We start from the raw sequence: 27,606 nt of genomic DNA on the forward strand, positions 1-27,606 counted from the left end.
GGTGATTCCTCGGATTTCCCCCTTGTTGTTATGAACACACGGTTACCTTGACTTTACCTCAAACATGTTGAAGTCGGGTCGGCCCCGAGGGGTACCCGCGAGAGATGTGAAGTCGGGTTGACCCTGAAGGTACTCGCGAGATAATTACGTGTCACGGCTGGGCAGTCTTGGCCCTTGTCGTAAGTCCGCAAGACGGGGAAACGGGACCACAGATCGTGGATCATTGATCGTCTCCGCGCTCTCCCAAGACACGAACGGGTTTGGATATGTGATCTGAGTAGGCCGGTGTCCTTTTCGCACTAACCACCACGCGGGAATAAGTATGGTCACTCGACGTCGTACGATTCTCCTGAAAGCTCTACAGACGTCATAGTTAAGTGGCACGCGCCTGGGTGGTCTGCGTAAGCACCTGCTTTGTATAAAGAGGTAGCCAGGACTAATCCCGACCATCCTCGCAACGCGCAAGATTGCAAAGGACGATTGGCGACCCCTTTGCATTTAGACGCTGCAAGATGCTAGTATTCGATAGAGTGGGCGTTCCCCTCTATTTTGGCAATTCTGTAGTATAGTCCACAAATACAGCCCCTTCCCATTGATACTGATGCATACTTAGCATAGATCTGATGTAAGTCTTGCGAGTACTTTGGATGAGTACTCACGGTTGTTTTTCTATCTTTTTCTCCCTTTACTGATGATGCGATCAGATGACGGAGCCCGGGAACCAGCTGATCCCGTCGATGACTACTACTACACCGACGGACGACCAGGAGTAGATAGGAGGCTCCTAGGTAGGAGGCCTGCGCCTTTTTTTATCTAGATGTCGTTGTTTTGCTCTGCCTTCTTAAGGCTGACTTGTTTACTTATGTCTGTACTTAGATATTATTGCTTCCGCTAACTTACGATATTCGAGCCTTCGTGGCCATGGCTTGTAATATAAAGCTTTATGTTTGATGAATTTGTGTCTAGAATTATGTTGTGATATCTTCCCGTAAGCCTCTGATCTTGATCATGCATATTTACGTGTATGATTAGTGCACGATTAAGTCGGGACATCACATGGGGTAATTTTACCCCCAAGAGAAAAATTCATTTGCGGCCACTAAAGTTGTTGCAAAATTCACTTTGATATTGTCCTTTGCAGTATCCAAAATATGGTCTGAAGTGGTTTAAGTGGCTCGCGTACGGTCACTCATATGATTTGATATATGTATTTCGCTTAGCTGGAATACGGTTAACATGTCCAACTGTCACATGGGCGACTGTGTGGATATGATGTGACATTTTGCAAAAAAAAAACACCTTGAGCTATCTGTCAGATGGACGAGAGAAATAAAAGCACCCCTCGGCCATGGATATTTGATCTCACGACCTCGCGGGCTTGGCTAATGCGCAGGGTGGGGCCCAGGGTATTTCTTTTCTCTCAAAATGTCACACCACGTTGTCCATATAGTTATCGCTCATGTGGCGGTTGGACCCGTCAACCGTATAACAACTAAGTGAAATATGAATATCAAACTGTATGTGAGTCATTTAAGCCACTTCGGTGATCATATTTTAGATGTTGCAAAGTACGACCGCGAACCACGACAAATTTAGTGACTGCAAGTGATATTTTTTTTTTGCATCCACAATATCACTATAAAAAAATACTCTTATATTATAAGATGGAGGAGTAGTTGACATGGAATATGTAAATCAAAATTTAGAAGAATTGACGACAAAGAAACCGAGGAGTTAAGATTTGAGGGGCATTTGGAAATTTCTCTAGCAAAAAGAGGTGCCCCGAGGGCTTCCCCGATGGAGGTGTGATACATCTTCTCATCTCTCATCTGAACCGGTCGGCTGCTCTGCAAGACTGCAACCAAGTCTGTGCCCACAAGAGTGTCCCGATCTCGACGGCCCTCGCTGACATCAGCCCATGACCAGGTGACCAGACCTAAGCTCTCACGGCCATGGCGAGGGCGAAGGCACCGAGGCGGAAGCCGCCGCAGGCGGTCTCCCGACGGCTCCTCGGATTTTGCGGGCTGAGCTTCGCGGCGGCGTTGTACGTGGGGATTGACTACCTGCGGTACCTCTCGCCGACATGGCACGACCGGCTGCAGCCGGTGCTCTGGGCGGCGCTGGCGCTCGCCGCCGCCGCGCGCGCACCCTTCTACCGCCACTGGGATGTCGAGCTCCGGGCGGTGCTTCCCTTCCTCGGTTCCATCGTCTTCATGCTCAGCGCCTTCCTCATCGAGATGATCTCCGTCCGCTTCGTCTCCGTCCTGATGGGGCTCCAGTGGCACGGGTTAGTATCTTTGGGAACTCAGGAGGGAGCTTCCTCCTTGGCACATGCTTTAGCTTTTCGAGCTGTTTGGTCGCGAATTGCCATGGATCTCGGAGAGATTTGGTTTGTGTTGCTATTTTTGGTGCTTGTTTTGGTTTATGATGCTTGATGATATGTTTTTCAGATGTTTCTAGTGTGTGGTTCGTGTCAGGATGGTATGATCTTGGAGGATTACTTTTGAACAGTGAAACAATCGAGTAGTTTGTATCAGAGAGGCGTGTGTCTTGGAGTAGGGGTTTAATTGTTGAGTGTGGATAATGGTTAAACTTGACGGGTGAAGAATTAGGCTTGTAATGACATACAATTGTTATCCTGGAGAGGGCTGTGAAACATTTCAGAGACTGCAGTTTGGGGGATCTTGAAGAAGTTTATTTCGTAGGTAGACCAAACCTAGAAAATGCTGCGTTTATCCTGTTTATTATTATGGTGCTCAAAACCAGTGGCGTAATAGAGATTCATGGAGATGATAGTATTTATCATGACAAGTGCGTAAAGTGAACCTTGTCGATTAATTGTTGCTACGGCTTCTTGTTGCTGTATATAATTTTGGTGAATGTTGCGTGGCAAATGCATCTTTGTGTAGCCTCTTCGTCTGTCAAGTTTTATTTCAATCATATTTCTGTGGGTTATTGGTCATTGCTAGAGGTACATACCTTGTTTGACTGTTGTTACTCCATGCTATTTTTGGAGTTTTAAAATATTCCTTTGCAGCCTTGTAATGAAGAAAGAAGTCCACATTATTTCTTGTTCAAAATAAGCAAAAGTTTTTATGGTGATTAGTGTTTCAAAGAGTTCAGTTTAAGCAAGGTATCAATGATCTGAACAAAGGGGCATCTAGAAGTTAAGTGGTTAAGAAAGGCATAAGCATTGCTTCATGCTTGGGCAAGTGTATTCCTGTTTGATTACTGAGCATTGGTGTTTACTCTCTCAATCTGATTTACATAAATGAGCTAACCTTCCCTAAATATGCTCCCATTGTGCCCATTGACAAAACATCAAGAAGTTCATATCATGCCTCATTAGATGGCAAGATGGGACTGCACTAGGTTTATTTGGTCATGGCTTTTCAGCTAAGTGTAACTGCCTTTGTGATATGTTGTCAACTTGCCCTCTGTAAAAAGATCATGGTTCGGTCATACTTTGGCTCTCATTGTCAAGGAGTTGCAGTACTTACGGACTTTAACTTTTTATAGTTATTTATTTGCGTGCTCTCATTTCCTTGCCCAGATAAATACATGCATGGATCCTAAATTTTCACACAGTTACCTGTAAACTAAACCTTTTTTTTAATTGTTTTAACAGATCTGCTGCTCCACTTCCTGACACTGGCCAATGGCTGCTTCTAGCTTTGAATGAGAAGCTTCCTGGAAGTGTTGTTGATCTATTGAGAGCTCATGTTATCACTCTTCACCATTATTTGATGTTATTTATGATGTTGGGGTTCTCAGTGCTGTTTGATTGCATCAAGGCTCCTGGTCTTGGAATAGCCACAAGATATATGTTCACCATGGCAGTCGGACGGTTGCTTCGGGTGGCAACTTTTGTTGGTACAATTCTTCCATCTGCGAGACCTTGGTGCGCTGCAGGTCGTTATCAAATACCTGGGCACCCTCATCCCTGGGCGCAAAAATATTATGTTCCATATGCTTCTGATTCACATGCTATTCGTGCGGTCATAGACACTGATATGGCTTATGGTTAGTGTATTTGTCTTATATCACGTAATTGAAGTATGTATTTTTCTGGGATTTGAAAACTGAATTGTCCTTTAAAAAATACAGCTGATGTTCAAGCTTACCCTGATGAGTACAGTCCTGACTGGGGTCGGATGAGTTTCTTAGTAGACATTTTGAGGCCAACCCCTGGAGAGGGGCCTGCATGGTACCATCTGTTGAAAAAAGCCAGTGGAGGTTGCAATGATCTTATGTATAGTGGGCACATGCTTGTCGCTGTTCTTACTGCCATGGCATGGACGGTACGTAATTCATTTTACTTTTCTGTGTTACAACACCATAGTCTGAATATCCCCCGCTGTACTGAAACTGAATTTCCATTATCTGGAGCCACCACTTCCAATCTAGGTTCTATATTCCATTTTCTTGGATATTGTTTAACCAGTTGCATGTAATTGATGACATCTTAACTCATTTTCGACCTGTTTCACACGCATATAGGAAGCTTATGGAGGCTGGATTTCTGTTGCAATATGGTTTCTCGTCCTGCACAGTGCACAAAGGGAGGTACGTGAACGGCATCATTACACCGTGGACTGCGTCGTGGCAATCTACGTCGGAATCCTCTTGTGGAGGATGACACGGTTCATCTGGTCTGCTAGAGATGCCAGCCGAGCTAGAAGGCTTGCTAAGCTTGAAGAGGTTCAGAGCAGGCTAATTCATGCAGCAAAGGATGCAGACGTCAATGAAATCCGGGATCTGCTGAAGGAGGTTGAGCTAGCAGGCCATGACAAGCCCGGCTTTTCACAGAGAGCCATCCTGGCCTTCGCTGCAGCTACAATTATTTTCACGCTGACCTGTGTTGTCCTTGCCCTTACTTTAACCAGTGACGGGTGATTTCAGTTGCTAGAATCCCTTAGATTTTACCCCATTTTCTTTGGTTACACTATTGTTCTCTGCAGTTTGAGACCATCGAGTGTCATTTCTCGCAGGAAACATGTTTGAGCAAAAATGCAAGTTCAGTTTAGCGGCGTCAATTCGATATAAGTTGATAAGTTTGCAAAATGTTGCTGTCGATCATGTTTTGAGCTTGTGTCGTCGTGAACTGTAGCAGTCCTGCTGTGTTCTTTCCTCTGCACCGACCGAAGATATTAGAGAACAAAACTGATGATTTGAACATGGCAGTTGAACTTCTCAAACTCCAATTACATGTCTCTCTTTAACTAGTTATATTAGATACTTAAAATATCATATTTGTAGATGTGTATCAGAATGTATTTCATAATTAAAATATCATATTATTTCATAATTAAAATATCATATTTGTAGATGTGTATCAGAATGTATTTCATAATATTATAATTCTGGTGACTTCGTACAAATATGTTGTCAGTTTTTCTATCTGTCAATCTCTAAGTCGACGCTATCTGGTGATCTACTCCTAGATTACCTTTGTACCCTCTTGCCAGATATGTGGCAAGGCACACATCAGGTGCGGTACTCAGCATGGCACACCGTATAGAGGGGACGACCTGCGTCCTTCCTTTTTCTTCTGCCGTGGTCGTGCTTTAAGTCTTAACTTCATACCTTATAACTCAGGCAAGAACTCCTTCTTTGACTGATCCATCTTGAACACTTTCAAGATCATGTCAAGGTATGTGCTTATTTGAAAGTATCATTAAGCGTTTTGATCTATCCTTATAGATCTTGATGCTCAATGTTCAAACAGCTTAATCCAGGCTTTCCGTTGAAAAACACTTTCCAAATAACCCTATATGCTTTCCAGAAATTCTACGTCATTTCTGATCAACAACATATATTCATCAGAAATTCTATAGTGCTCCCACTCACTTTTTTGGAAATACAAGTTTCTCATAAACTTTGTATACACCCAAAATCTTTGATCATCATCAAAGCGTACATTCCAACTCCGAGATGCTTACTCCAGTCCTTAGAAAGATTGCTGGAGCTTTGCATACTAGTTAGCATCTTTCAGGATTGACAAAACCTTCCGGTTGTATCACATACAACATTTCCTCAAGAAAATCGTTGAGGAAACAATGTTTTGACATCCTATCTGCAAGATTTCATAAATAATGCAGTGATCGCTAATATAATTCCAACAGACTCTTAGCATCGTTACGAGTGAGAAAGTCTCATAGTAGTCAACTCCTTAAACTTGTCGGAAAACATCTTAACGACAAGTCGAGCTTTCTTAATGGTGATACTTACCATCATTGTCCGTCTTCCTTTTAAAATCCGTATGTACTCAACAGCCTTACGACCATCGAGCCGTTCTGCCAAAGTCTACACTTTGTTTTCATACATGGATCCTCTCTCGGATTTTATGGCCTCGAGCCATTTACCGGAATCCGGGCCCACCATCGATTCTCCATATCTCGTAGGTTCATTGTTGTCTAGCAATATGACTTCCAAGACAGGATTACGTACCACTCTGAAGTAGTACGCATCATTGTCATCCCATGAGGTTTGGTAGTGACTTGATCTGAAGTTTCATGATCACTATCATAAGCTTCCACTTCAATTGGTGTAGGTGCCACAGGAACAACTTCCTGTGCCCTGCCACACACTAGTTGAAGAGAAGGTTCAATAACCTCATCAAGTCTCCACCATCCTCCCACTCAATTCTTTCGAGAGAAACTTTTCCTCGAGAAAGGACCCGATTCTAGAAACAATCCCTTATTGCTTTCGGATCTGAGACAGGAGGTATACTCAACTGTTTCGGGTGTCCTATGAAGATGCATTTATCCGCTTTGGGTTCGAGCTTACCAGCCTGAAACTTTTTCACATAAGCGTCGCAGCCCCAAACTTTTAAGAAATGACAGCTTAGGTTTCTCTAAACCATAGTTCATACGGTGTCATCTCATCGGAATTACGTGGTGCCCTATTTAAATTGAATGTGGTTGTCTCTAATGCCTAACCCATAAACTATCATGGTAATTCGATAAGAGACATCATGATATGCATCATATCCAATAGGGTGCAGTTATGATGTTCGGACACACCATCACACTATGGTGTTCCAGGCTGTATTAGTTGTGAAACAATTTCCACAATGTCTTAATTCTGTGCCAAACTCGTAATTCAGATATTCATCTCTATGATCATATCATAGATATTTTATCCTCTTGTCACGACGATCTTTCAACTTCACCCTGAAATTACTTGAACCTTTCAATAATTCAGACTCGTGATTCATCAAGTAAATATACTCAACATCTACTCAAATCATCTATGAAGTAAGAACATAACGATATCCACTACACGCCTCAGCACTCATTGGACTGCACGCATCAAAATGTATTACTTCCAACAAGTTGCTTTCTAGTTCCATTTTACTGAAAACGAGGCTTTCAGTCATCTTGCCCATGTGGTATGATTTGCATGTCTCAAGTGATTCAAAACCAAGTGAGTCCAAACGGTCCATTTGCATGGAGTTTCTTCATGCATATACACCAATAGACATGGTTCGCATGTCTCAAACTTTTCAAAACGAGTGAGCCCAAAGATCCATCAACATGGAGCTTCTTCATGTGTTTTATACCGATATGACTTACATGGCGGTGCCACAAGTAGGTGGTACTATCATTACTATCTTATATCTTTCGGCATGAACATGTGTATCACTACGATCGAGATTCAATAAACCATTCATTTTAGGTGCAAGACCATTGAAGGTATTATTCAAATAACCAGAGTAACCATTATTCTCCTTAAATGAATAACCGTATTGCGATAGACATAATCCAATCATGTCTATGCTCAACGCAAACACCAATCTCGATGGTAGAGGGAGCGTGCGATGCTTGATCACATCAAGCTTGGGAAAAACTTCCAACACATATCGACAGCTCACCTTTAGCTAGTCTCCATTTACTCCGCAGCCTTTTATTTCGAGTTTACTAACACTTAGCAACTGAACCGGTATCTAATACCATGGTGCTACTAGGAGTACTAGTAAAGTACACATTAACATAATGTATATCCAATATACTTCTATCGACCTTGCCAGCCTTCTCATCTACCAAGTATCTAGGGTAATTCTGCTCCAGTGGCCGTTCCCCTTATTACAGAAGCACTTAGTCTCGGGTTTGGGTTCAACCTTGGGTTTCTTCACTAGAGCAGTAGCTGATTTGCCGTTTCATAAGCATCCCTTTTTGCCCTTGCCCTTCTTGAAACTAGTGGTTTCACCAACCATCAACAATTGATGCTCCTTGATTTCTACTTTTGTGGTGTCACACATCGCGAATATCTCAAGGATCATCATATATGTCCCTGATATATTATAGTTCATCACGAAGCTCTAGCAGCTTGGTGGTAATGACTTCGGAGAAACATCACTATCTCATCTGGAAGATCAACTCCCACTCGATTCAAATGATTGTTGTACTCAGACAATCTGAGCACAAGCTCAAGATTGAGCTTTTCTCCCTTATTATGCAGGCTAAGAAAATCGTCGGAGGTCTTATACCTCTTGACGTGGGCACGAGCCTGAAATCCCAATTTCAGTCCTCGAAACATCTCATATGTTTCGCGACGTTTCAAAATGTCTTCGGTGCCTCAACTCTAAACCGTTTAACTGAACTATCACGTAGTTATCAAAATGTGTATGTCAGATGTTCGCAACGACGTTCGAGGTTCAGCACACTGAGCGGTGCATTAAGGACATAAGCCTTCTATGAAGCAATGAGGACAATCCTCAGTTTACGGACCTAGTCCGCATAATTGCTACTATCAACTTTCAACTAAATTTTCTCTAGGAACATATCTAAACAGTAGAACTGAAGCGCGAGCTACGACATAATTTGCGAAGACCTTTTGACTATGTTCAGGATAATTAAGTTCATCTTATGAACTCCCACTCAGATAGACATCCCTCTAGTCATCTAAGTGATTACATGATCCGAGTCAACTAGGCCGTGTCCGATCATCACGTGAGACGGACTAGTCATCATCGGTGAACATCTTCATGTTGATCGTATCTACCATACGACTCATGCTCGACCTTTCGGTCTCTTGTGTTCCGAGGCCATGTCTGTACATGCTAGGCTCGTCAAGTCAACCTAAGTGTTTCGCGTGTGTAAATCTGGCTTACACCCGTTGTATGTGAACATAAGAATCTATCACACCCGATCATCACGTGGTGCTTCGAAACGACGAACTTTCGCAACGGTGCACAGTTAGGGGGAACACTTTCTTGAAATTATTATGAGGGATCATCTTATTTACTACCGTCGTTCTAAGTAAACAAGATGCAAAAACATGATAAACATCACATGCAATCAAATAATAGTGACATGATATGGCCAATATCATATAGCTTCTTTGATCTCCATCTTGGGGCTCCATGATCATCTTGTCACCGGCATGACACCATGATCTCCATCATCATGATCTCCATGATCGTGTCTCCATGAAGTTGCTCGCCAACTATTACTTCTACTACTATGGCTACCGGTTAGCAATAAAGTAAAGTAATTACATGGCATTGTTCAATGACACGCAGGTCATACAATAAATAAAGACAACTCCTATGGCTCCTGCCGGTTGTCATACTCATCGACATGCAAGTCGTGATTCCTATTACAAGAACATGATCAATCTCATACATCACATATCATTCATCACATTCTTTTTGGCCATATCACATCACATAGCATACCCTGCAAAAACAAGTTAGACGTCCTTTAATTGTTGTTTGCATGTTTTACGTGGCTGCTATGGGTTTCTAGCAAGAACGTTTCTTACCTACGCAAAAACCACAACGTGATATGCCAATTGCTATTTACCCTTTATAAGGACCCTTTTCATCAAATCCGATCCGACTAAAGTGGGAGAGACAGACACCCGCTAGCCACCTTATGCAACTAGTGCATGTCAGTCGGTGGAACCAGTCTCACGTAAGAGTACGTGTAAGGTCGGTCCGGGCTGCTTCATCCCACAATACCGTCAAAACAAGATTGGACTAGTAACGGTAAGCATATTGAACAAAATCAACACCCACAACTACTTTGTGTTCTACTCGTGCATAGAATCTACGCAATAGACCTAGCTCATGATGCCACTGTTGCGGAACGTAGCAGAAATTCAAAATTTTCCTACGTGTCACCAAGATCTATCTATGGAGAAACTAGCAACGAGGGGAAGGAGAGTGCATCTACATACACTTGTAGATCGCTAAGCGGAAGCGTTTAAGAGAACGGGGTTGAAGGAGTCGTACTCGTCATGATCCAAATCACCGGAGATCCTAGTGCCGAACGGACGGCACCTCCGCGTTCAACACACGTACAGCCCGATGACGTCTCCCATGCCTTGATCCAGCAAGGAGAGAGGGAGAGGTTGAGGAAGACTCCATCCAGCAGCAGCACAACAGCGTGGTGGTGGTGGAGGAGCGTGGTACTCCAGCAGAGCTTCGCCAAGCACCGCAAGAGACGAGGAGGGAAAGGGGTAGGGCTGCGCCAAGAAGGAGAGGAACTCGTGTGTCTTGGGCAGCCCAAACCTCAAGTATATATAGGGGGAGGGGAGGGGCTGCGCCCCCACCTAGGGTTCCCTCCCTAGGGGTGGCGGCAGCCCCCAGATCCCATCTGGGTGGCGGCCAGGTGGAGGGGGAGAGGGTGGCGCACCAGGCATGGGCCCTAAGGCCCATTTGCCCTTAGGGTTTGCCCCCTTTCCTCCCCTTGGGCGCCTTGGGCCCTTGTGGGGGGGGGGGGGCGCACCAGCCCACCCGGGGCTGGTCCCCTCCCACACTTGGCCCATGCAGCCCTCCGGGGCTTGTGGCCCCACTTGGTGGACCCCCGGGACCCTCCCGGTGGTCCCAGTACGTTACCGATAAAACCCGAAACTTTTCCGGTGACCAAAACAGGACTTCCCATATATAAATCTTTACCTCCGGACCATTCCGGAACTCCTCATGATGTCCGGGATCTCATCTGGGACTCCGAACAACATTCGGTAACCACGTATATCTATTCCTTATAACCCTAGCGTCATCGAACCTTAAGTGTGTAGACCCTACGGGTTCGGGAACCATGCAGACATGACCGAGACGTTCTCCGGTCAATAACCAACAGCGGGATCTGGATACCCATGTTGGTTCCCACACGTTCCACGATGATCTCATCGGATGAACCACGATGTCAAGGACTTAATCAATCCCGTATACAATTCCCTTTGTCTAGCGGTACGATACTTGCCCGAGATTCGATCGTCGGTATCCCGATACCTTGTTCAATCTCGTTACCGGCAAGTCTCTTTACTCGTTCTGTAACACATCATCCCATGATCAACTCCTTGATCACATTGTGCACATTATGATGATGTCCTACCGAGTGGGCCCAGAGATACCTCTCCGTTTATACGGAGTGACAAATCTCAGTCTCGATTCGTGCCAACCCAACAGACACTTTCGGAGATACCTGTAATATACCTTTATAGCCACCCAGTTACGTTGTGACGTTTGACACACCCAAAGCACTCCTACAGTATCCGGGAGTTGCACAATCTCATGGTCTAAGGAAATGATACTTGACATTAGAAAAGCTTTAGCATATGAACTACACGATCTTGTGCTAGGCTTAGGATTGGGTCTTGTCCATCACATCATTCTCCTAATGATGTGATCCCGTTATCAACGACATCCAATGTCCATGGTCAGGAAACCGTAACCATCTATTGATCAACGAGCTAGTCAACTAGAGGCTTACTAGGGACATGGTGTTGTCTATGTATCCACACATGTATCTGAGTTTCCTATCAATACAATTCTAGCATGGATAATAAACGATTATCATGAACAAGGAAATATAATAATAACTAATTTATTATTGCCTCTAGGGCATATTTCCAACATTACACTGTTACAAATGTATGCTAAAGCTACTCCTTACGACAAGGAAAAAGAGGATGAATGCTTTCTATCTTCACCACTTTTGTAGCATGTTCCAAATTGTTGGCTCTTTCTTATTTGAGGATTCATCATTTTTTTGTAATTTAGAAGCTGATCTGAAAGCTTGATAAGGTTAAGCTTGACAAATACTCTAGAATACTTTTCCTTCCATCTTTATTTTTCTTCATAACTCATTTTAGTTTCTATACGTACAAAGCGTCTTACATCATTGTAAGTTAGTATGGTTGCCAACGCATAAACACATACAAAACCGGATAAATATTTTCTATCATGATAATTATTGGATTTCTTTTAGCTCTTTTACATTTCAATTAGTTCTTGTAAATCATCTTTATTTCATATAGAAGTCGTTGTAGTCACATATCATCTTCTATTTCCTATTATCCACAGTAGGTAGCTATATAATTTTGGCAGTCCACACAACAAAAAAAATATATAATTTGATCCAAATTAGTACAAATATATATTTTGCTACGAGGATTAGTAGAATAAAATAAGATTCAAGAATTAAGCATCTTGAACAATATAATTGCACCGTAAGGCAGTTTATACTTTTTTTTCCTGGCTACACTCAAAGAGAAGACTATACTACATGCCTATATTACTGCATTAATAAATAATTGCTGATTTTATTTAAATGAGAATATTTTCCTGCTATTACTCTATGCAGCAACATAACCACTATTGTGTCTCGCTTTTGAAAATACAATTTGAGCGACATCAAACATTGTGTATCCATTTGATTTATATTTTTAAAAACGTTTATTTTTTTATATTATGTGAATTCACCTGTTTTATGTTTGAGACGTGCGTTGCACGTGCATGCTTACTAGTGTATACAAGGATGTAATGTGTACGTGTGCACAATTTCAGGATGAAATACCTTGAATTGTGAGCTGCAAAAAAATCATGGACTTTGAGGGTGAATAGTACATATGCTAAAATGGCACAATAATTTTTGTGTAGCTCTCATTTTAACGTATCTCGATCTAAAATTTTACACGGATGCACATTATGTCTCTAGTTATATGTGTATTTTTTTCAAAATTTTTTAAGTTGCAATGTTTGAATTTTGAAGTTTCTGAATTCGGTTTCCATGGAGCTCAGCCTCCATTTGGCATTTTCGCACTCGTACCCTATATATATAGGATTACAAAACTACAAGAATTTGGATGAAATGTGTTTTTTTGTGAAAAAACTTTCAATCTATTCATCTTTGATCATGGTAGTACAACAAACACTAGAAATAAAAAAATACATCCAGATTCGTAGACCACCTAGCAACGACTACAAACACTGAAGCGAGCCGAAGGCACGCCGATGTCATCGCCCCTCCCTCATGAGAGCCGGGCAAACCTTGTTGTAGTAGACAGTCGGGAAGTCGTCGTGCTAAGGTCTCATAGAACCAACGCACCAGAACAGCAACCGCCGCGGATGAAGAGTGTAGATCAAAAGGATCCAACCTGAAGACACACGAATGAAGACGAACGGCGAACAGATCCGAACTAATCCACCAAAGACAGATCCGCCGGAGACACATCTCCACACGCCCACTGATGATGCTACACGCATCACCGGAACAGGGACTAGACGGGGAGACTTTTATTTCATCTTCAGGGAGCCACCGCCGTCTCGTCTTTCTAAGCAGGACACAAACCATAACTGTAACGCCCTCGATGCGGCTATATCTCCTACGTGTCGAAGCACGACTTAGAGGCATAACCGCATCGAAAGCAATGTCGCAAATGAGGTAATCTTCACACAACCCATGTAATACATAAGGGAAAGAGATACATAGTTGGCTTACAATCGCCACTTCACACAATTACATGAATAAAGCATTACAACATCCAAATACAATCAAGGTCCGACTACGGAACCAAAATAAAAGAAGAACCCCAAATGCGACAAGGTCCCCGATCGACCCCAACTGGGCTCCACTACTGATCAACTATAACGAAACAACACCAAGGACAAGATCTTCATCGAGCTCCTCCGTGAGCTCGGTTGCGTCATCTGCACGGTTCAACGGCACCTGCAAGCTGGTTTTGGAAGTAATCTGTGAGTCACGGGGACTCAGCAATCTCACACCCTCGCGATCAAGACTATTTAAGCTTATGGGTAAGGTAAAAGGTATGAGGTGGAGCTGTAGCAAACGACTAGCATATATGGTGGCTAACATACGCAAAAGAGAGCGAGAAGAGAAGGCAAAGCACGATCGAGAAACTATGATCAAGAAGTGATCCTAGAACAACCTACGTCAAACATAACTCCAACACCGTGTTCACTTCCCGGACTCCGCCGGAAAGAGACCATCACGGTTACACACGCGGTTGATGCATTTTAGTTAAGGTCAACTTTAGGTTTTCTACAACCGGACGTTAAAAAATTCCCATCTGCCCATAACCGCGGGCACGGCTTTCGAAAGTTCAAATCCCTGCAGGGGTGTCCCAACTTAGCCCATGACAAGCTCTCACGGTCAATGAAGGATATACTTTCTCCCGAGACATTCCGATCAGACTCGGTATCCCGGTTCTACAAGACAACTTCGACAAGTTAAAACAAATCCAGCAACACCGCCCGAATGTGCCGACAAATCCCGATAGGAGCTGCACATATCTCGTTCTCAGGGCACACTCAGATGAGCGCTCCATACAACTAAAACCAAACCTCGAGTTTCCCCGAGGGGGCGCTGCACAGGACTCTAGTTTGGACCAACACTCAGAGGAGCACTGGCCCGGGGGGGGGGTAAAATAATGATGACCCTTGGGCTGGCCGACCCAAGGGAAAGAAAAGGCTAGGTGGCGAATGGTAAAACCAATGTTAGGCATTGCTGGAGAAGTTTTATTCAAGGCGAACTGTCAAGGGGTTCCCATTATAACCCAACCGCATAAGGAACGCAAAATCCGGGAACATAACACCGATATGATGGAAACTAGGGCGGCAAGAGTGGAACAAAACACGAGGCATAAGGCCGAGCCTTCCACCCTTTACCAAGTATATAGATGCATTAATTAAATAAGAGATATTGTGATATCCCAACAAGTAAACATGTTCCAACAAGGAACGATCTCCATGTTCCAACAAGGAACAAACTTCAATCTTCACCTGCAACTAACAACGCTATAAGAGGGGCTGAGCAAAGCGGTAACATAGCCAAACAACGGTTTGCTAGGACAAGGTGGGTTAGAGACTTGGTCCAACAATATAGGAGGCATAATAAGCAAGTGGTAGGTATCGTAGCATAGGCATAGCAAAAGAGCGAGCAACTAGCAAGCAAAGATAGAAGTGATTTCGAGGGTATGGTCATCTTGCCTGAAATCCCGCAAGGAAGAAGAACTAGTCCACGAAGAAGACAAACGGACGTAGTCAACGGATCCTCACAACACGACGTTAACGGAAACAACCCGAAGAAGCATCACCGGCAAGGAGCAAACAACATAGTAAACAACCACCACATAAGCATGGCACGATGCGCAAACAAGTATGATGCATGTCCAGTTTAATGAGGCATGGCATGGCAAAGTGCACAAACAATCCTACAAATTAAGTGGAGCTCATTATGCAACGGAGTTGCATATTGAAGAAAACACCACATGACTTATTTAGTTCTCTCTCGTTTATGTACCCAACAAGATTAAATGTTGTTAGCATGGCAAGAGGTGAGGCAAAGAAAACTACCTATCTAGTCAAGTTTAAATGAGGCCGGAAACAACGAACAACAATTCCGGAAACTCCTCATATGCATATATTAGGTTTGGTACTGTTCTGCCCTAAACATAATTTTAGAGTTGTTAAGCATGCAAAATAAGGCCACCATGTTAAACTAGGCAAAATTCTACCCCATTTACATATAAAGTTTATTAAATTCAGAGTTACGACTATTTAGTTATGAATTAAAGCATTTTTAACATGGCATAGGGGCAAATATATGCAAACAGTATTTTAAACATTTGGAACATGGATGAAAGTTGCATATTATGAATCTAGACAAAATTCTAAGCAAGTTTCATATATAATTTATTTAGATTCGATGCACGGTTGTGAAGTTATTAAATGCATGAAACTAGGTTTTTTTTGTAAAACTGCAATTCCCTGGAAATTAGTTAAATTCACAGAGACTGGAAAAAACATCCACGGGCTGAAACTGGTGCAAGTCTGGGCCAACTGGAAAAAAACAAAAGGGACGCTGCTGGGGGGGGGCGTCTCACCATGGGCCAAAGCCCAGTTCGGGCGAGACGGCAGGCTTAAGCTGGGCCTGGGAGAGGCCGCTGAGTCAACGTGAGGCGCAGCGGAGGCGCTGACTGCGTGCGCTCTGCGCGTCTCTGAAGAAAACGGCAGCAGCAGGTCGAGGCAGCCCGGCAGGGGACAGGCGCGGCGGCAGCTGGTGCTTCCGGCGACACACAACGACGGGACGGCCACCGGATGCGAGGCGAGGTCGTCGGGGACCGATTCCCGGCAGTGGGCGGCGGATCCGGCGAGGCAAGGTCTTGGCGGCGGCGACAGCAAGAACGAGCACAGGGGTGGCGAAGAACTTGGCGGGGCGGCGGAGGCAGAGACTTGTTCGATGCAGAGGCGAAGCAGCAGTCACAAGGTTCGGAGAGGACGCGAGGATTCAGGCGGGGATGGACGCCGACGACGCGGACGAGGCGAAGGCCTCCGGCGAAGAAGCTCCAGGCGGCGGCGCTGCAAGATCGGGGACGTGAGCGTCCAAGGCGTCGGGTCTCTGCTGGAGAAGGGAGAGGCGAGAGAGATTAGAGAGGTTGAGAGACAGGAGCACGACGAGCAAATGAAGGGAAGGCAGGGGCATGACGACCTGGTCCTCTGTGGCCTAGCTGACCGTGGTGGTGGTGGTGAGGCACAGCTCCGGCGCGCTGGGCAAGGGGCTTCTGCTCCGGCGATATACGGCGGGGCCATGGCACTCGGTTCAGGAAGGGCACGGGAGGAGCTTGCGCCGACGAGCTTCCCGGTGACTGGAAGGATTTTTTTTTGAGTGGCTGCGAGTGATGGGGATCGAGGAGGGACATGGGGGAGCGCTGGTTGGTGGAGAAGGGGATCTGGGAGGATCCTGATGAGAGAGTGGCGGCGGGTGAGGAAAAAGAGGGAGTTGGTCTAGGGTTAGGCTAATATATATAGCGAGTAGGATAGGTTAGGGGCTATCTCGTCCCTCCGATCGTAATCGTACGAACGAAAAAAATATGTTAGGAAGTCCAATTAACAAAACAGAGACGTTTTGTAGATGTTTGGGGTTGATCCGGACACAGCGGTAACTACTGTCCGGGTCGGGCCCGGGACAGATTTCGAACGCGCGCGGGAGGAGGTCCGCGGGCTGACGAGAGAGATTAGGTAGGGCCTGGCGGTGAGAGGTAGTGCAGAAAGAAAATGGCTGAGAAGATAGAAGAGGAGAGGCCCGGCGACTGTTTTCAGAGACCGAAAACGTCCGACGTTTGACCGACTATATGCCGCTATAGTTATCTGTTGTGGCATCAAACGATCTCCGAATGCGATGAAACTTGACAGGCGGTCTATCTACACTATAATAAGACCACACGTCAACTCTCATCCCATTCCGAGAACATTCTCTGGCCACTTATAAAATACTATTTCGGACATGCCGCGGGCGCTTGCAAGTGTGTTTGGGCTCAGAACGGACAACGGACGGAACTGGGAGAACCCGGGCTAATGCAAGTTTTGATAACATGATGATGCAATGCACATGATGACATGGCAAGATGCAACACGCAAGCGAATGACACGGCAACGACACCGAATAACTGGAAGACACCTGGTGCAACGGTTTCGGGGCGTCACAATAACAGAGCTCGAAAAAAGGTATGAAAGCGGAGCCCTCCCACCGGTAAGGGCCGAGATCCACTCCGCCTCCATAGCCCTAAGGCCACCGGAGACGGGACGGACCGGCGCCGACGCCGGTGGGAAGTAAAGAACCCTAGTTTTGAGGAGGCGGCGGCTGGCTACGTTGGAGGCGGCGGCTGGGTACGTTCCTAAGTTGGATGAAATGTGTTTGATAGAACATAGTACAAAACAAAAGAATTCTTCCAAGAAGTTTAAGCGGAAGGAGTTTTTTCTTCAAAATCGAGTAGAAATGAATCCTATGAAAAAATCCTAATGATTGAGATCATGCAAATCAAACAATCACCATAGGGGACGTACTAAATGTTTACTTTTTAGTTCTTACTAGCAAAAAAGCCCGTGCGTTGCAACAGAAGAGAAAATATAACACACGCTCTTAACTCAACAACCATCACTCAAGACCACAAAAGGTTCATCTCCTTTATTTTTGCGAGGCATCATATTTGTGTTACCGCTTATCCTCCTTCTCACTCTCGTCGGCGATGGCCTCAGTGTTCACACAAAACAACAAAAAAACGTGTGTTAAATATGGTTAATCCCTCTCCCTCTCTCTCCCCCTCTCTCCTCCCTCTCCCTCTCTCTCTCCCTCTCTCTCTTGCTCGCTTTCACTCACTCTCGCGATGAGAAATCTGTTGTTTTCCCCTGCGATATTTTTCAGAGGTATGCATGTGTAGTTATCGATATTTTATTTTTCCGTATATGGTTATAGTGGGGTGTTTATTTGCAATCTGGATCGCCGCCGGTATGAAAAAAATGAATCTTGCGCTATAAATTATAAGTTTGCTTCCATAACAATATTTTAAAAATGTTTAACAGGTAAAATTAACATGATATTTAGATTCCACACATTTTTCTAATAAAATTGAAGTTACGGTTTAAAAGATACAAATAATTTAGAAAATCATTTGGTTTGACTCAAATATATTCTAAAATAATATTTAAAAATACTTAACATGTAAAAATAATCTCATATTCTACATATTTTTCTAATCAAATTTTATATATAACATGTTCAAATCGGAGTTACGGTTTAAAAGATATGGATAATTTTAAAAAGCATTTGTTTGACTTAAATATGATCCACGGATGAATTACCTAAAACATCAGGGGGGGTTTCGAAAAATGTAAAATAACGGTTCGGGTGTGACTTAAATCCGGACGGCGGGTTGATTTCAAGAAAAGACAGAGACTTTTGTGTAAAATACGAAAATAACGATTCATTTTAACTTAAAACAGAATTGCAGATTGAATTCTTTGAAATAGAGGGACTTTTCTGAAAAATGCCATGACAGACGAAAGAAACCAAATTTGCTTTATTATTATATACTAGCAAAAGAGCCCGTGCGTTGCAACGGGAGAGAAAACATAACACACGCTCTTAACTCAACAACCATCACTCAAGATCACAATAGGTCCATCTCCTTTATTTTTGCGAGGCATCATATTTGTGTTGCCGCTTATCCTCCTTATCACCCTCGCCGGCGATGGCCTCGGTGTTCACACAAAACAACAAAAAATGTGTGTTGAATATGGTTAATCCTAAGGCGTCTCTCTGCCTCTCTCCTCCCTCTCCCTCTCTCTCTCTCTCTCACTCTCGCGATGAGAAATCTGTTGTTTTCCCCTGTGACATTTTTCAGAGGTATGCATGTGCAGTTATCGATGTTTTCTTTTCCGTATATGGTTATAGTGGGGTGTTTATTTGCAATTCGGATCGCCGCCGGTATGAAAAAAATGAATCTTGCGTTATAAATTATAAGTTTGCTTCCATAACAATATTTAAAAAATATTTAATAGGTAAAATCAACATCATATTTAGATTCCACACATCTTTCTAATAAAATTTCATATATAATATGTTAAAATCAAAGTTACGGTTTAAAAGATACAAATAATTTAGAAAATCATTTGGTTTGACTCAAATATATTCTAAAATAATATTTAAAAATACTTAACATGTAAAAATAATCTCATATTCATATTCTACATATCTTTCTAATCAAATTTCATATATAACATGTTTAAACCGGAGTTACGGTTTAAAAGATATGAATGATTTTAAAAAGTATTTGTTTGACTTAAATATGATCCGCGGATGAATTAGCTAAAATATCAGGGGAGGTTTCGAAAAGTGTAAAATAACGGTTCGGGTGTGACTTAAATCTGGACATCGGGTTGATTTCAAGAAAAGACAGGGACTTTTGTGCAAAATACGAAAATAACGATTCGGTTTAACTTAAAACAGGACTGCGGGTTGAATTCTCTTAAATAGTGAGACTTTTTTGAAAAATGCCATAACGGACGAAAGAAATCTCATTTGCTTTATTATTAAATAAAGATAAAGATAAAGATATAGGTAAAGATAAAGATACAAGTTTGAGAGAGGCAAGCAAGCAGCGTGGAATCGTGTGCACCACGGGCCCTAAGATCACTCACAGTACATCAAGCCCAGTTTAGAAGGGCTCAGTACATCAGGCCCAGTTTAGAAGGGCTCAAAGCCTCAGATAAGTTCAATAAGCCATCAGCCCAACAACAGCACCAAGAAACAACGCACTCTCGTCTTCTCCGTCGCCGGGGCAACACGCCGCCGTGCCGCCCCCTCTCGTCCCGTCCGTGGTTGTCACCGCGCTTTCCTACCTCACCCGCAGGCTTGCGACTGCGTTGTTCGGCGGCTATCTCGGTTCCAAACTAAGTAAGCCTCACCTTCCCAGCTGTCTTTTTTAGCGAGGGTTTGGTGCCCTACGCATTGCTTCGCATCTCTGCAGCCGCTAGATTTTTCCAGGCCCTGATTTCAGTTGTCTTGAGAACGCTCAATTGTAGTATGTATCTTCAGTGCTCCTGCTCTTCTATTTTGCCCCTAAATGAACTGGTTTGACAGATGATACTCTAGTGGGAAAAATAGGTTTATTTGTTAAGAAGTTTTGGTGTAGTTTCTAAGACCAACCGGAGCCAAAGAGCATACAGGATGTATCATAAAGGGACGGTAGCTGAGACGTAGATCATGTTGCGGCGAAAGCTTAGTTCAGTTCTGCTGAGCATTGGATAATCTAGTCTAACTCATGTTTTCCCTTTTGCGCGAAACTGAACCTTGCAGCAGGAGGAAAGGACCCATGGCGATGGAGATGAGAGCCCGGGAATCTGTAGGCATGTCGGAGGACCTGACACGGGCAATCGCACCTTATGCCACAGCCCTGCACGACGCTTTCCTCCACTCCCATTGCTCCTCGTGTTTCAGGAAGTTGCCATCGCAACCTCCATGTGCCATGTCTTGTATGCTCTGCTGCTCCGTTCAGTACTGCTGCTCAGACTGCTTAAGCTCGGATTGTGAAGTGCATTCTTCTTCTGGTGAATGTTGTTTCTTCGCCGATCACCTCAAGAAAGCATCTCCATCCTACGTCACTGAAGGCACGAGCGATGTCCGTGCTTCTCTTCGACTTCTTTATTTTCTCGAGATGCATGGTCTTGTCTCGTCAGATTCAATCAACCGGTCCAGCAGAATTGGTGGGCTTTCAACAATTGGTATTCGGGAAGTTCTGGAGGAAGGTGGGGAGGTTGCCGAGATGATACTGAAGGGAAGCATGCTGATGTCGTCTGCCAGAAAAATGAGGACGCAAACATCTGTTGTTTTCTCCAATGGCCTGACAGTAGAGATAGTGGCATTATGGGCAGTGATGATCAACAGCGTTGAGGTGCAGATTAGTGACCAGTGGGATCTGGGGATTGCAGTTTATGGACCTAGTTTCTCATGGTTCAATCATAGTTGCTTTCCGAATGCTTCTTATCGTTTTGTGTTGGCTCCATCCAATGAAGATTATGTTTCAGACAAATCAGAATACCGTGCAGTCCCTGCTAGCAAAGGGGTTGCTCCAGATGCGGTAAAGGAAATCAAATTATTGTTTTGTTTGGTGTATTCTGAACTTTTGCATCCACTATTCTTACAGTCAATCAACTACTTTGAATATCAAATATTTCTGAATTTAGAGTAAGTTATTTGACTTTTCATTGGTTGCAGTGGCATGCTTGGCAATTTGAAGAGGGTTCTACTCATGGTACTTCTTTCATGTTCATTTATTCTGCAACGTGAGGCAACATTCTGAACCTTTACCCTGACTCTCTTTAGCACTTGGCAAATATGGCCCAAGAGTTGTTGTCCGTTGCATAAAGCCAATCAACAAGGGGGATGAAGTTTGCATAACATACATTGATCTTCTCCAGACCAGGGTACTGTTTTCTTGCTAAATCCTAGTTTGCATGAGTTTCCAATGCAAGTACTCCCTCTGTCCGGTGAAGAGTGTACATCTAAATTTTTTAGGAAAAATTATGGAGTTAAGTAAAAAATGCATTGGAAAGGTGCAAGCCACCATCTCTCTCCTCTTTAATTACCCAGCCCCCAATGAGCTAAGTGCATGTGGCAATTAAGAAGACCATGTGTAGATTGCTATTGGTCTTGATTACCGTGTGATGAAAGAGAAGTAACTTTTTCTACTTTAAAGTGAATCTGAAAGATAGAAGTACACTTTTTTGTGGACAAATTTTGAAGCTAGATGTACACTTTTCACCGGACGGAGGGAGTAGGTCAGTTATCTTAATATATTATTAGTTGTGCAGAATCACATGAAGGCTCAATTGTTCCATGAACTGTAATAATGGGCTATAGTGGTTCCCTTAGTATTAGTTTTTACATCAAAATCCCCCTTAAGTTTAGATAACCATGCTTAATATAAATCTTTATGCACTTGGCGAAACTGTGTTTCTTGTCGAAAAACAGGGCCACCCTTGTCCATTTTCATCCAAAACAGAAGCACATAGATATTGTAATGCAGTTTAGTATTATAGCTTCTAACTTTCTGTTGAGCTGCTGCTGTCGGTAGATGTTCCGATCACTATTTAGTCCTACCATATGCGAAAGCTATATCTGAATGAAGAACATTGTCCAGTACTCCTAAGCCACAGGAGCACAACCAACAAGCTCCCAAAATTCTAAAACTAATTAAGTCAATTAACACAGTATACACCTGTCATGCTACACAATTGCATGTTCAAACCCAACCTACACATCAAGAAAGAAGAAAAAAGACAAATTCTGCCATGAATAGCACCATCTCCTGTGAATAGCATTTCTCTTCTGCTTTTCTTAGTGGCGGTGTGGAATTTGCATTTTGAAATTTCATGACATACTATAAATACACATTGTATCAATCCACCCGATGTTTCAGAATTTTTTAAGACAGTTTGGTTGTGCTCCCATGAGGTCGTGGGTTCAAGTCCTGGAAACAGCCGCTTGCAGAAATGTAGGGAAAGGCTGCATACTATAGACCCAAAGTGGTCGGACCCTTCCCAGGACCCTGTGCAAGCGGGAGCTACGTGCACCAGGCTGCCCTTTTTTAGTTTGGTTGTGCTCCCATGGCTTGGGATCATGCGAGCTCCACAAGCCTTGGGAGCACCAGATATGTCTTTCATCTGAATGCACACCTACTTCAGGATGGATTTGCACATTATATGTTTCCATTTAGATTGTGTAGCTGTGTTATATCTTGGATCTTTTTATTATGCACACTGACTGTCTTGGTTAAGTAGTTGTGGTAGACAATGTTTTCCGTGCCATCCATATAGCAGGTCAATATGCTTTAGGATATTACATAGTCCCTCCATTCTTGAATGCATAATGACTTAGGAGTTTGCACTTCTAACAAGTTGCATGTGGAAAAGAGTCAAAGACTGCATGACCCCTCTTTATTAGGCCGGTTATTACCTTTCGAAGTTGTCTGTTACTCTAGTCGAAACTAATAAATGGAATTTGAAATAGCCAAAGGGAAGGGTATGCAAGGGAAAATCTGGTGTAAAGTTATCCCGAAATGGTAAAATGACATATTTAGGAACAAAATTTTGAACTAGAATAACATGCGTTCAAGAACTGCAGGAGTTCAGGTGTGTTGTTTCTTTTTTGGTTTTCTAACTGTTTGCACATCAAATAAAGTAGGAGTTACTTTTATTTCCCTTCTTTGTCACACTCATAAGTTAGAACTTCCCTTTACAGGAAGCAAGGCATTCAGATCTTTGGTCAAAGTATAAGTTTATTTGTTCTTGTGAGCGCTGTACTGCATCACCAGAATCATATGTGGATTTTATTCTAAACGTAAGAGCCAAACCCCGGAGAAAATATTGTCATCATTTGCTTGCAATTTACCATGTACTATCTTTATGCACTTCTAGTATTGTGCCATATTCCTTTCAGTCAAATAAATTTGATTTTCTACTCTGCTATGAAGTTCTTTCTAGCCACCCATATTTTCAGACTCTTATAAATTCCAGTGGCTTGTATGTTTGTAAACCTTGGTGCGTTATCTCTATCAGTGTGACCCAGCTTACATCTTTGAACTTCTCTCAGATATCTCTCATCCCAGCACAACTTACAAAAAACTATAAATTGACCAGTAACTAGTATCAGTGACATATACATTAACTAGCAACCCTTTTTAGATAGTCGCGTATGTTGCAGGTTCCTGACAGTTTATGCTTAACTTATATCTTCTGTGAGCTGACATGGTACCCTCATCAGTGTGACTTCAGGAACTTGAATTCACCAGAGAATGCTTTTATATCTCTAGCAATTGAGGATTTTGATGATATCTTACAACAAGCAATATCGGAATATTCATTGGGTGATGATCCCAAAGCCTGCTGTGCTATGATTGAAAGTTTGCTTTCTGAAAACTTGATGGGTGATTTGCAGCAAGTGGAACTTTCACAGAAAAGACATATACTACATCCTCTTCATCATATATGTCTAAGAGCTTATATGACGCTTGCCTCTGCTTACCGCTTTCGTGCCCTAGAATCCAGTACTGATGGCTTTAAGGGAGAAAACAGTGCCGTTTCTTTCAAAATGACCAAAGCTGCAGTAGCTTATTCATTTCTTCTTGCAGGAGCTACGCACCATCTGTTCTTATCTGAACGTTCCTTTATGACCCCGCTGGCGCATTTTTTGTTAAGCGCTGGACGGTCCATGTTAGATTTTGTTGAATGTGTAAAGGGAGAGAGAAGGAAAAATGTATCCCAAGCTAAGTTTAGCTTTGCTTCATGTTCAGCAAGTTCAGGAACACGTGATTCCATGCAGTACCATCAATTCAGATCAACTTGTGAGGAATTTGGCAAGCACATGTTATCGTTATCATTGCAGTGCTGGTCATTTCTTGTGCAAAGCTCACCCTGCCTGGAAAAGATAAAAAACCCTATAGACTTCAGTTGGCTTGGGACAGCAATATTTCAGTCTCTCCATCTTTCTGAGGTAGATTCTGCCAACCTTTCTTGTACAGATGGTCTAGAAATTTTCACTGAAGAGCAGAAGGGGTGTATTCTCAGCTTAGCTATTTGCTGCATCACCTTTTGCAAATATCTTGCAAATTTATGCTATGGTCCACAACATTATTTGGCAAATCATGCTAAAGATCTGCTTGAAGGTATCAATCTTGCACAATGAAGTTGATGTTTGATGTGCTCCATCGTCATTATCGATGGTTGTGGAGCTTACTTTCAAGATGGTCGCAGGATTAAATGAATATTTTCTTTGTATGTAAGCACAGTTTGTCAATTCTGTTTATTCCGATGAACAAAGTTAATGACAATGAGATTTATTGGAAAAGTCTCTGACATGCTTTCGTGGCAGTGGTTTCACTTAAGATTCATGCTTCTGTATAATGATGTAGCAGTGTTGTCTCGAAGTCTGTTCTAGACCTCTGTCACGCTAGCATTCTATGGTTGATCCCTGGACCATTCTATTGGTAACCTCTCCCATTATGCAAAAGTATTCACATGCTTTCTGGTTGAGATGCAAATTCTTTTTGTTTATCGGACATGGAAGAATCATCATCAAACTGGGCCATGAAGATCTTCACCTTAAGTAAAGGCGCAAACAAAGCTATTATATTTCTACTCTTTAGTTGGTGTCAGTTATTGGTGGCTGGGGGAAGGGCAGGGAGGGGATACTCTCATTTCATAGATGACACAAGTTGCATGTTGTTGGCAGCGCAGTGCAGAGTCGTGTCATCTAGCAATAATTGAAGATATTTTCTAAAATAATTTTTGTGAGAAACAATTTACCTTATTTTTGGTCACAAGTTCAAGTATGTCTTGGTTCAATGAACTGAAAACGACATGTTTGCCTCTTTGATCAAGAATATAATTATTTCATTCTTTTTGGCAGCAAAACTGTTAAGTGGAGGATGCTCCTTGTAAATGTATTCCTCAGATGAAAAGAAAATTGTTTTAGACATGAATGACATGGTGACAGTTTATTGCTATGTTTGAACAGAGATATTTCATTCTACACAATTGGATGAAACGAATTCATCCTGCAAAGTTGCCTTGTGTCACCTGCATCTTTGCAGATGGACAGATTTTGTGGATTGTTGTGTACAGTAAACCAAACATGTTTATTTTTCTCATTTTGTCAATTTTAGTATGATAAGTGATTTTGGCCCTACTTCTGTATTCTTAGTTGGTTACTTTCTAAGCCTGATTTGATCTTTGCTGCAGGGATTCCTAAGCACACTGGAGAAATGTGTAAGCACATGAATGACTAATCATTCTGATACCAGCCAGCACAGTTTACTGCAACTGCAACTGCAACTGCAACTGCTGCTTTCTCTTTAACCTGCTCATTATCATGCCAACAGTAACTTGTAGCTTATCTCTAGAACTTCAAGCTTCTATATGTTTCAGTACCACTTAGTTAGCTTCATTGTTTCAAGTAACGGGTTTAGCTTAGACATGTGTTTTACTGATAAGCTGAACAGCATAAATGATCAGAAATTTAGGTTCGACCACAACCACAAACACAGCAAATTTGGTTACTGAGAAACAGATGCTCTGCCGTAGCAGGTTTAATGGATGCCCACCAGAATAATTGTCAGAATATGCTTTGGCATCTTCCACTGCCTGCAGCATTGCTTCCACTGACCTAACCAGTGGGAAGTTAAACTGTCCTCCATTAATGAGCCGGCGTGTCTATTCCTACCAGGCACCTTTCTGCTTAAAGCGGGTGTTGCTGATAATTCAGGAATTTCTCCTCTCTATCGTATCTCTCTCTCTCCCCCAAAGAAAGATCTTATGTGTCAACATTTTTCTAGTTGAAGGATATTCTGTATCGCATGGTATTCACGATGTGCTGCGTGTATAATGAATTCACGATTGATTTGTAGGCACTTATTTGATGCTGAGCTAATGGTCTATACCTGCATCTTAATTCTTAATTTTATACAAGGTTTTTTATAGATGTAGTGCTGATGCTGCAAACCATATGTTAGGAGTGAGCTTTTATTTTAACGGTGTTCTCTTCTCACAATATGGGTGTGCTATGTATGGTTTGTTTTCCCTTTTAGAACAGTTAAAATTTCACAGTTAACAGTTGTAGTGCATAAACCTGCTTTACTTTTGCTGAAAAACTATATATATAAATGAACTTGACGTAGGACCCATCCTTTCAATAAGGGGAGTGATATTTCCCATGTATGTTTAGTTGATTATACATTAACTAAAATAATATGGTGTGCATTGGAAATTTTGAATAATTGAAGGGTATATTTGTGGATTATTTTTGTTTTTGTGGGCACATGTCGCTGCAGTTCCACTTGTCCCTTGGTTACAAAAATTGCAAAAAGATCTCCACCAGAGAACAGAGGAAGTGCTTTCAGTCATTAAGTGTGCATGATATTAGCCACATAATTTCGATTGATGGAGCCTTGTTCTGATGCAATAATTTATTTTTCCAACTGCTTTGGTGTAGCTAGTTACCGCTATAAATACCTCCTACC

General features: G+C 42.7%; 2 protein-coding genes across 2 annotated transcripts; both read left to right on the forward strand.

Moving 5' to 3' along the window:
• The first annotated feature begins 1,802 nt into the window (after positions 1-1,802).
• Positions 1,803-5,036, forward strand: LOC125538229 (protein PHLOEM UNLOADING MODULATOR-like). The gene is made up of 4 exons (XM_048701503.1): positions 1,803-2,287; positions 3,629-4,023; positions 4,108-4,301; positions 4,501-5,036. Exons 1-4 carry the CDS (start codon positions 1,953-1,955, stop codon positions 4,894-4,896), a joined length of 1,320 nt encoding a protein of 439 aa, XP_048557460.1. The 5' UTR covers positions 1,803-1,952; the 3' UTR covers positions 4,897-5,036.
• Positions 5,037-20,299: 15,263 nt separating this feature from the next.
• LOC125538231 (protein SET DOMAIN GROUP 41) lies at positions 20,300-27,423 on the forward strand. Its single transcript, XM_048701505.1, has 7 exons — positions 20,300-20,486; positions 20,889-21,669; positions 21,807-21,843; positions 21,915-22,015; positions 23,832-23,930; positions 24,354-25,254; positions 26,330-27,423. The coding sequence occupies exons 2-7, from the start codon at positions 20,905-20,907 to the stop codon at positions 26,374-26,376; spliced, it is 1,950 nt and encodes a 649-aa protein (XP_048557462.1). The 5' UTR covers positions 20,300-20,486; positions 20,889-20,904; the 3' UTR covers positions 26,377-27,423.
• Positions 27,424-27,606: the final 183 nt, after the last annotated feature.

The sequence above is a fragment of the Triticum urartu genome, chromosome 2 (genome assembly GCF_003073215.2).
Source record: "Triticum urartu cultivar G1812 chromosome 2, Tu2.1, whole genome shotgun sequence".
Taxonomy (NCBI): Eukaryota; Viridiplantae; Streptophyta; class Magnoliopsida; order Poales; family Poaceae; genus Triticum; species Triticum urartu.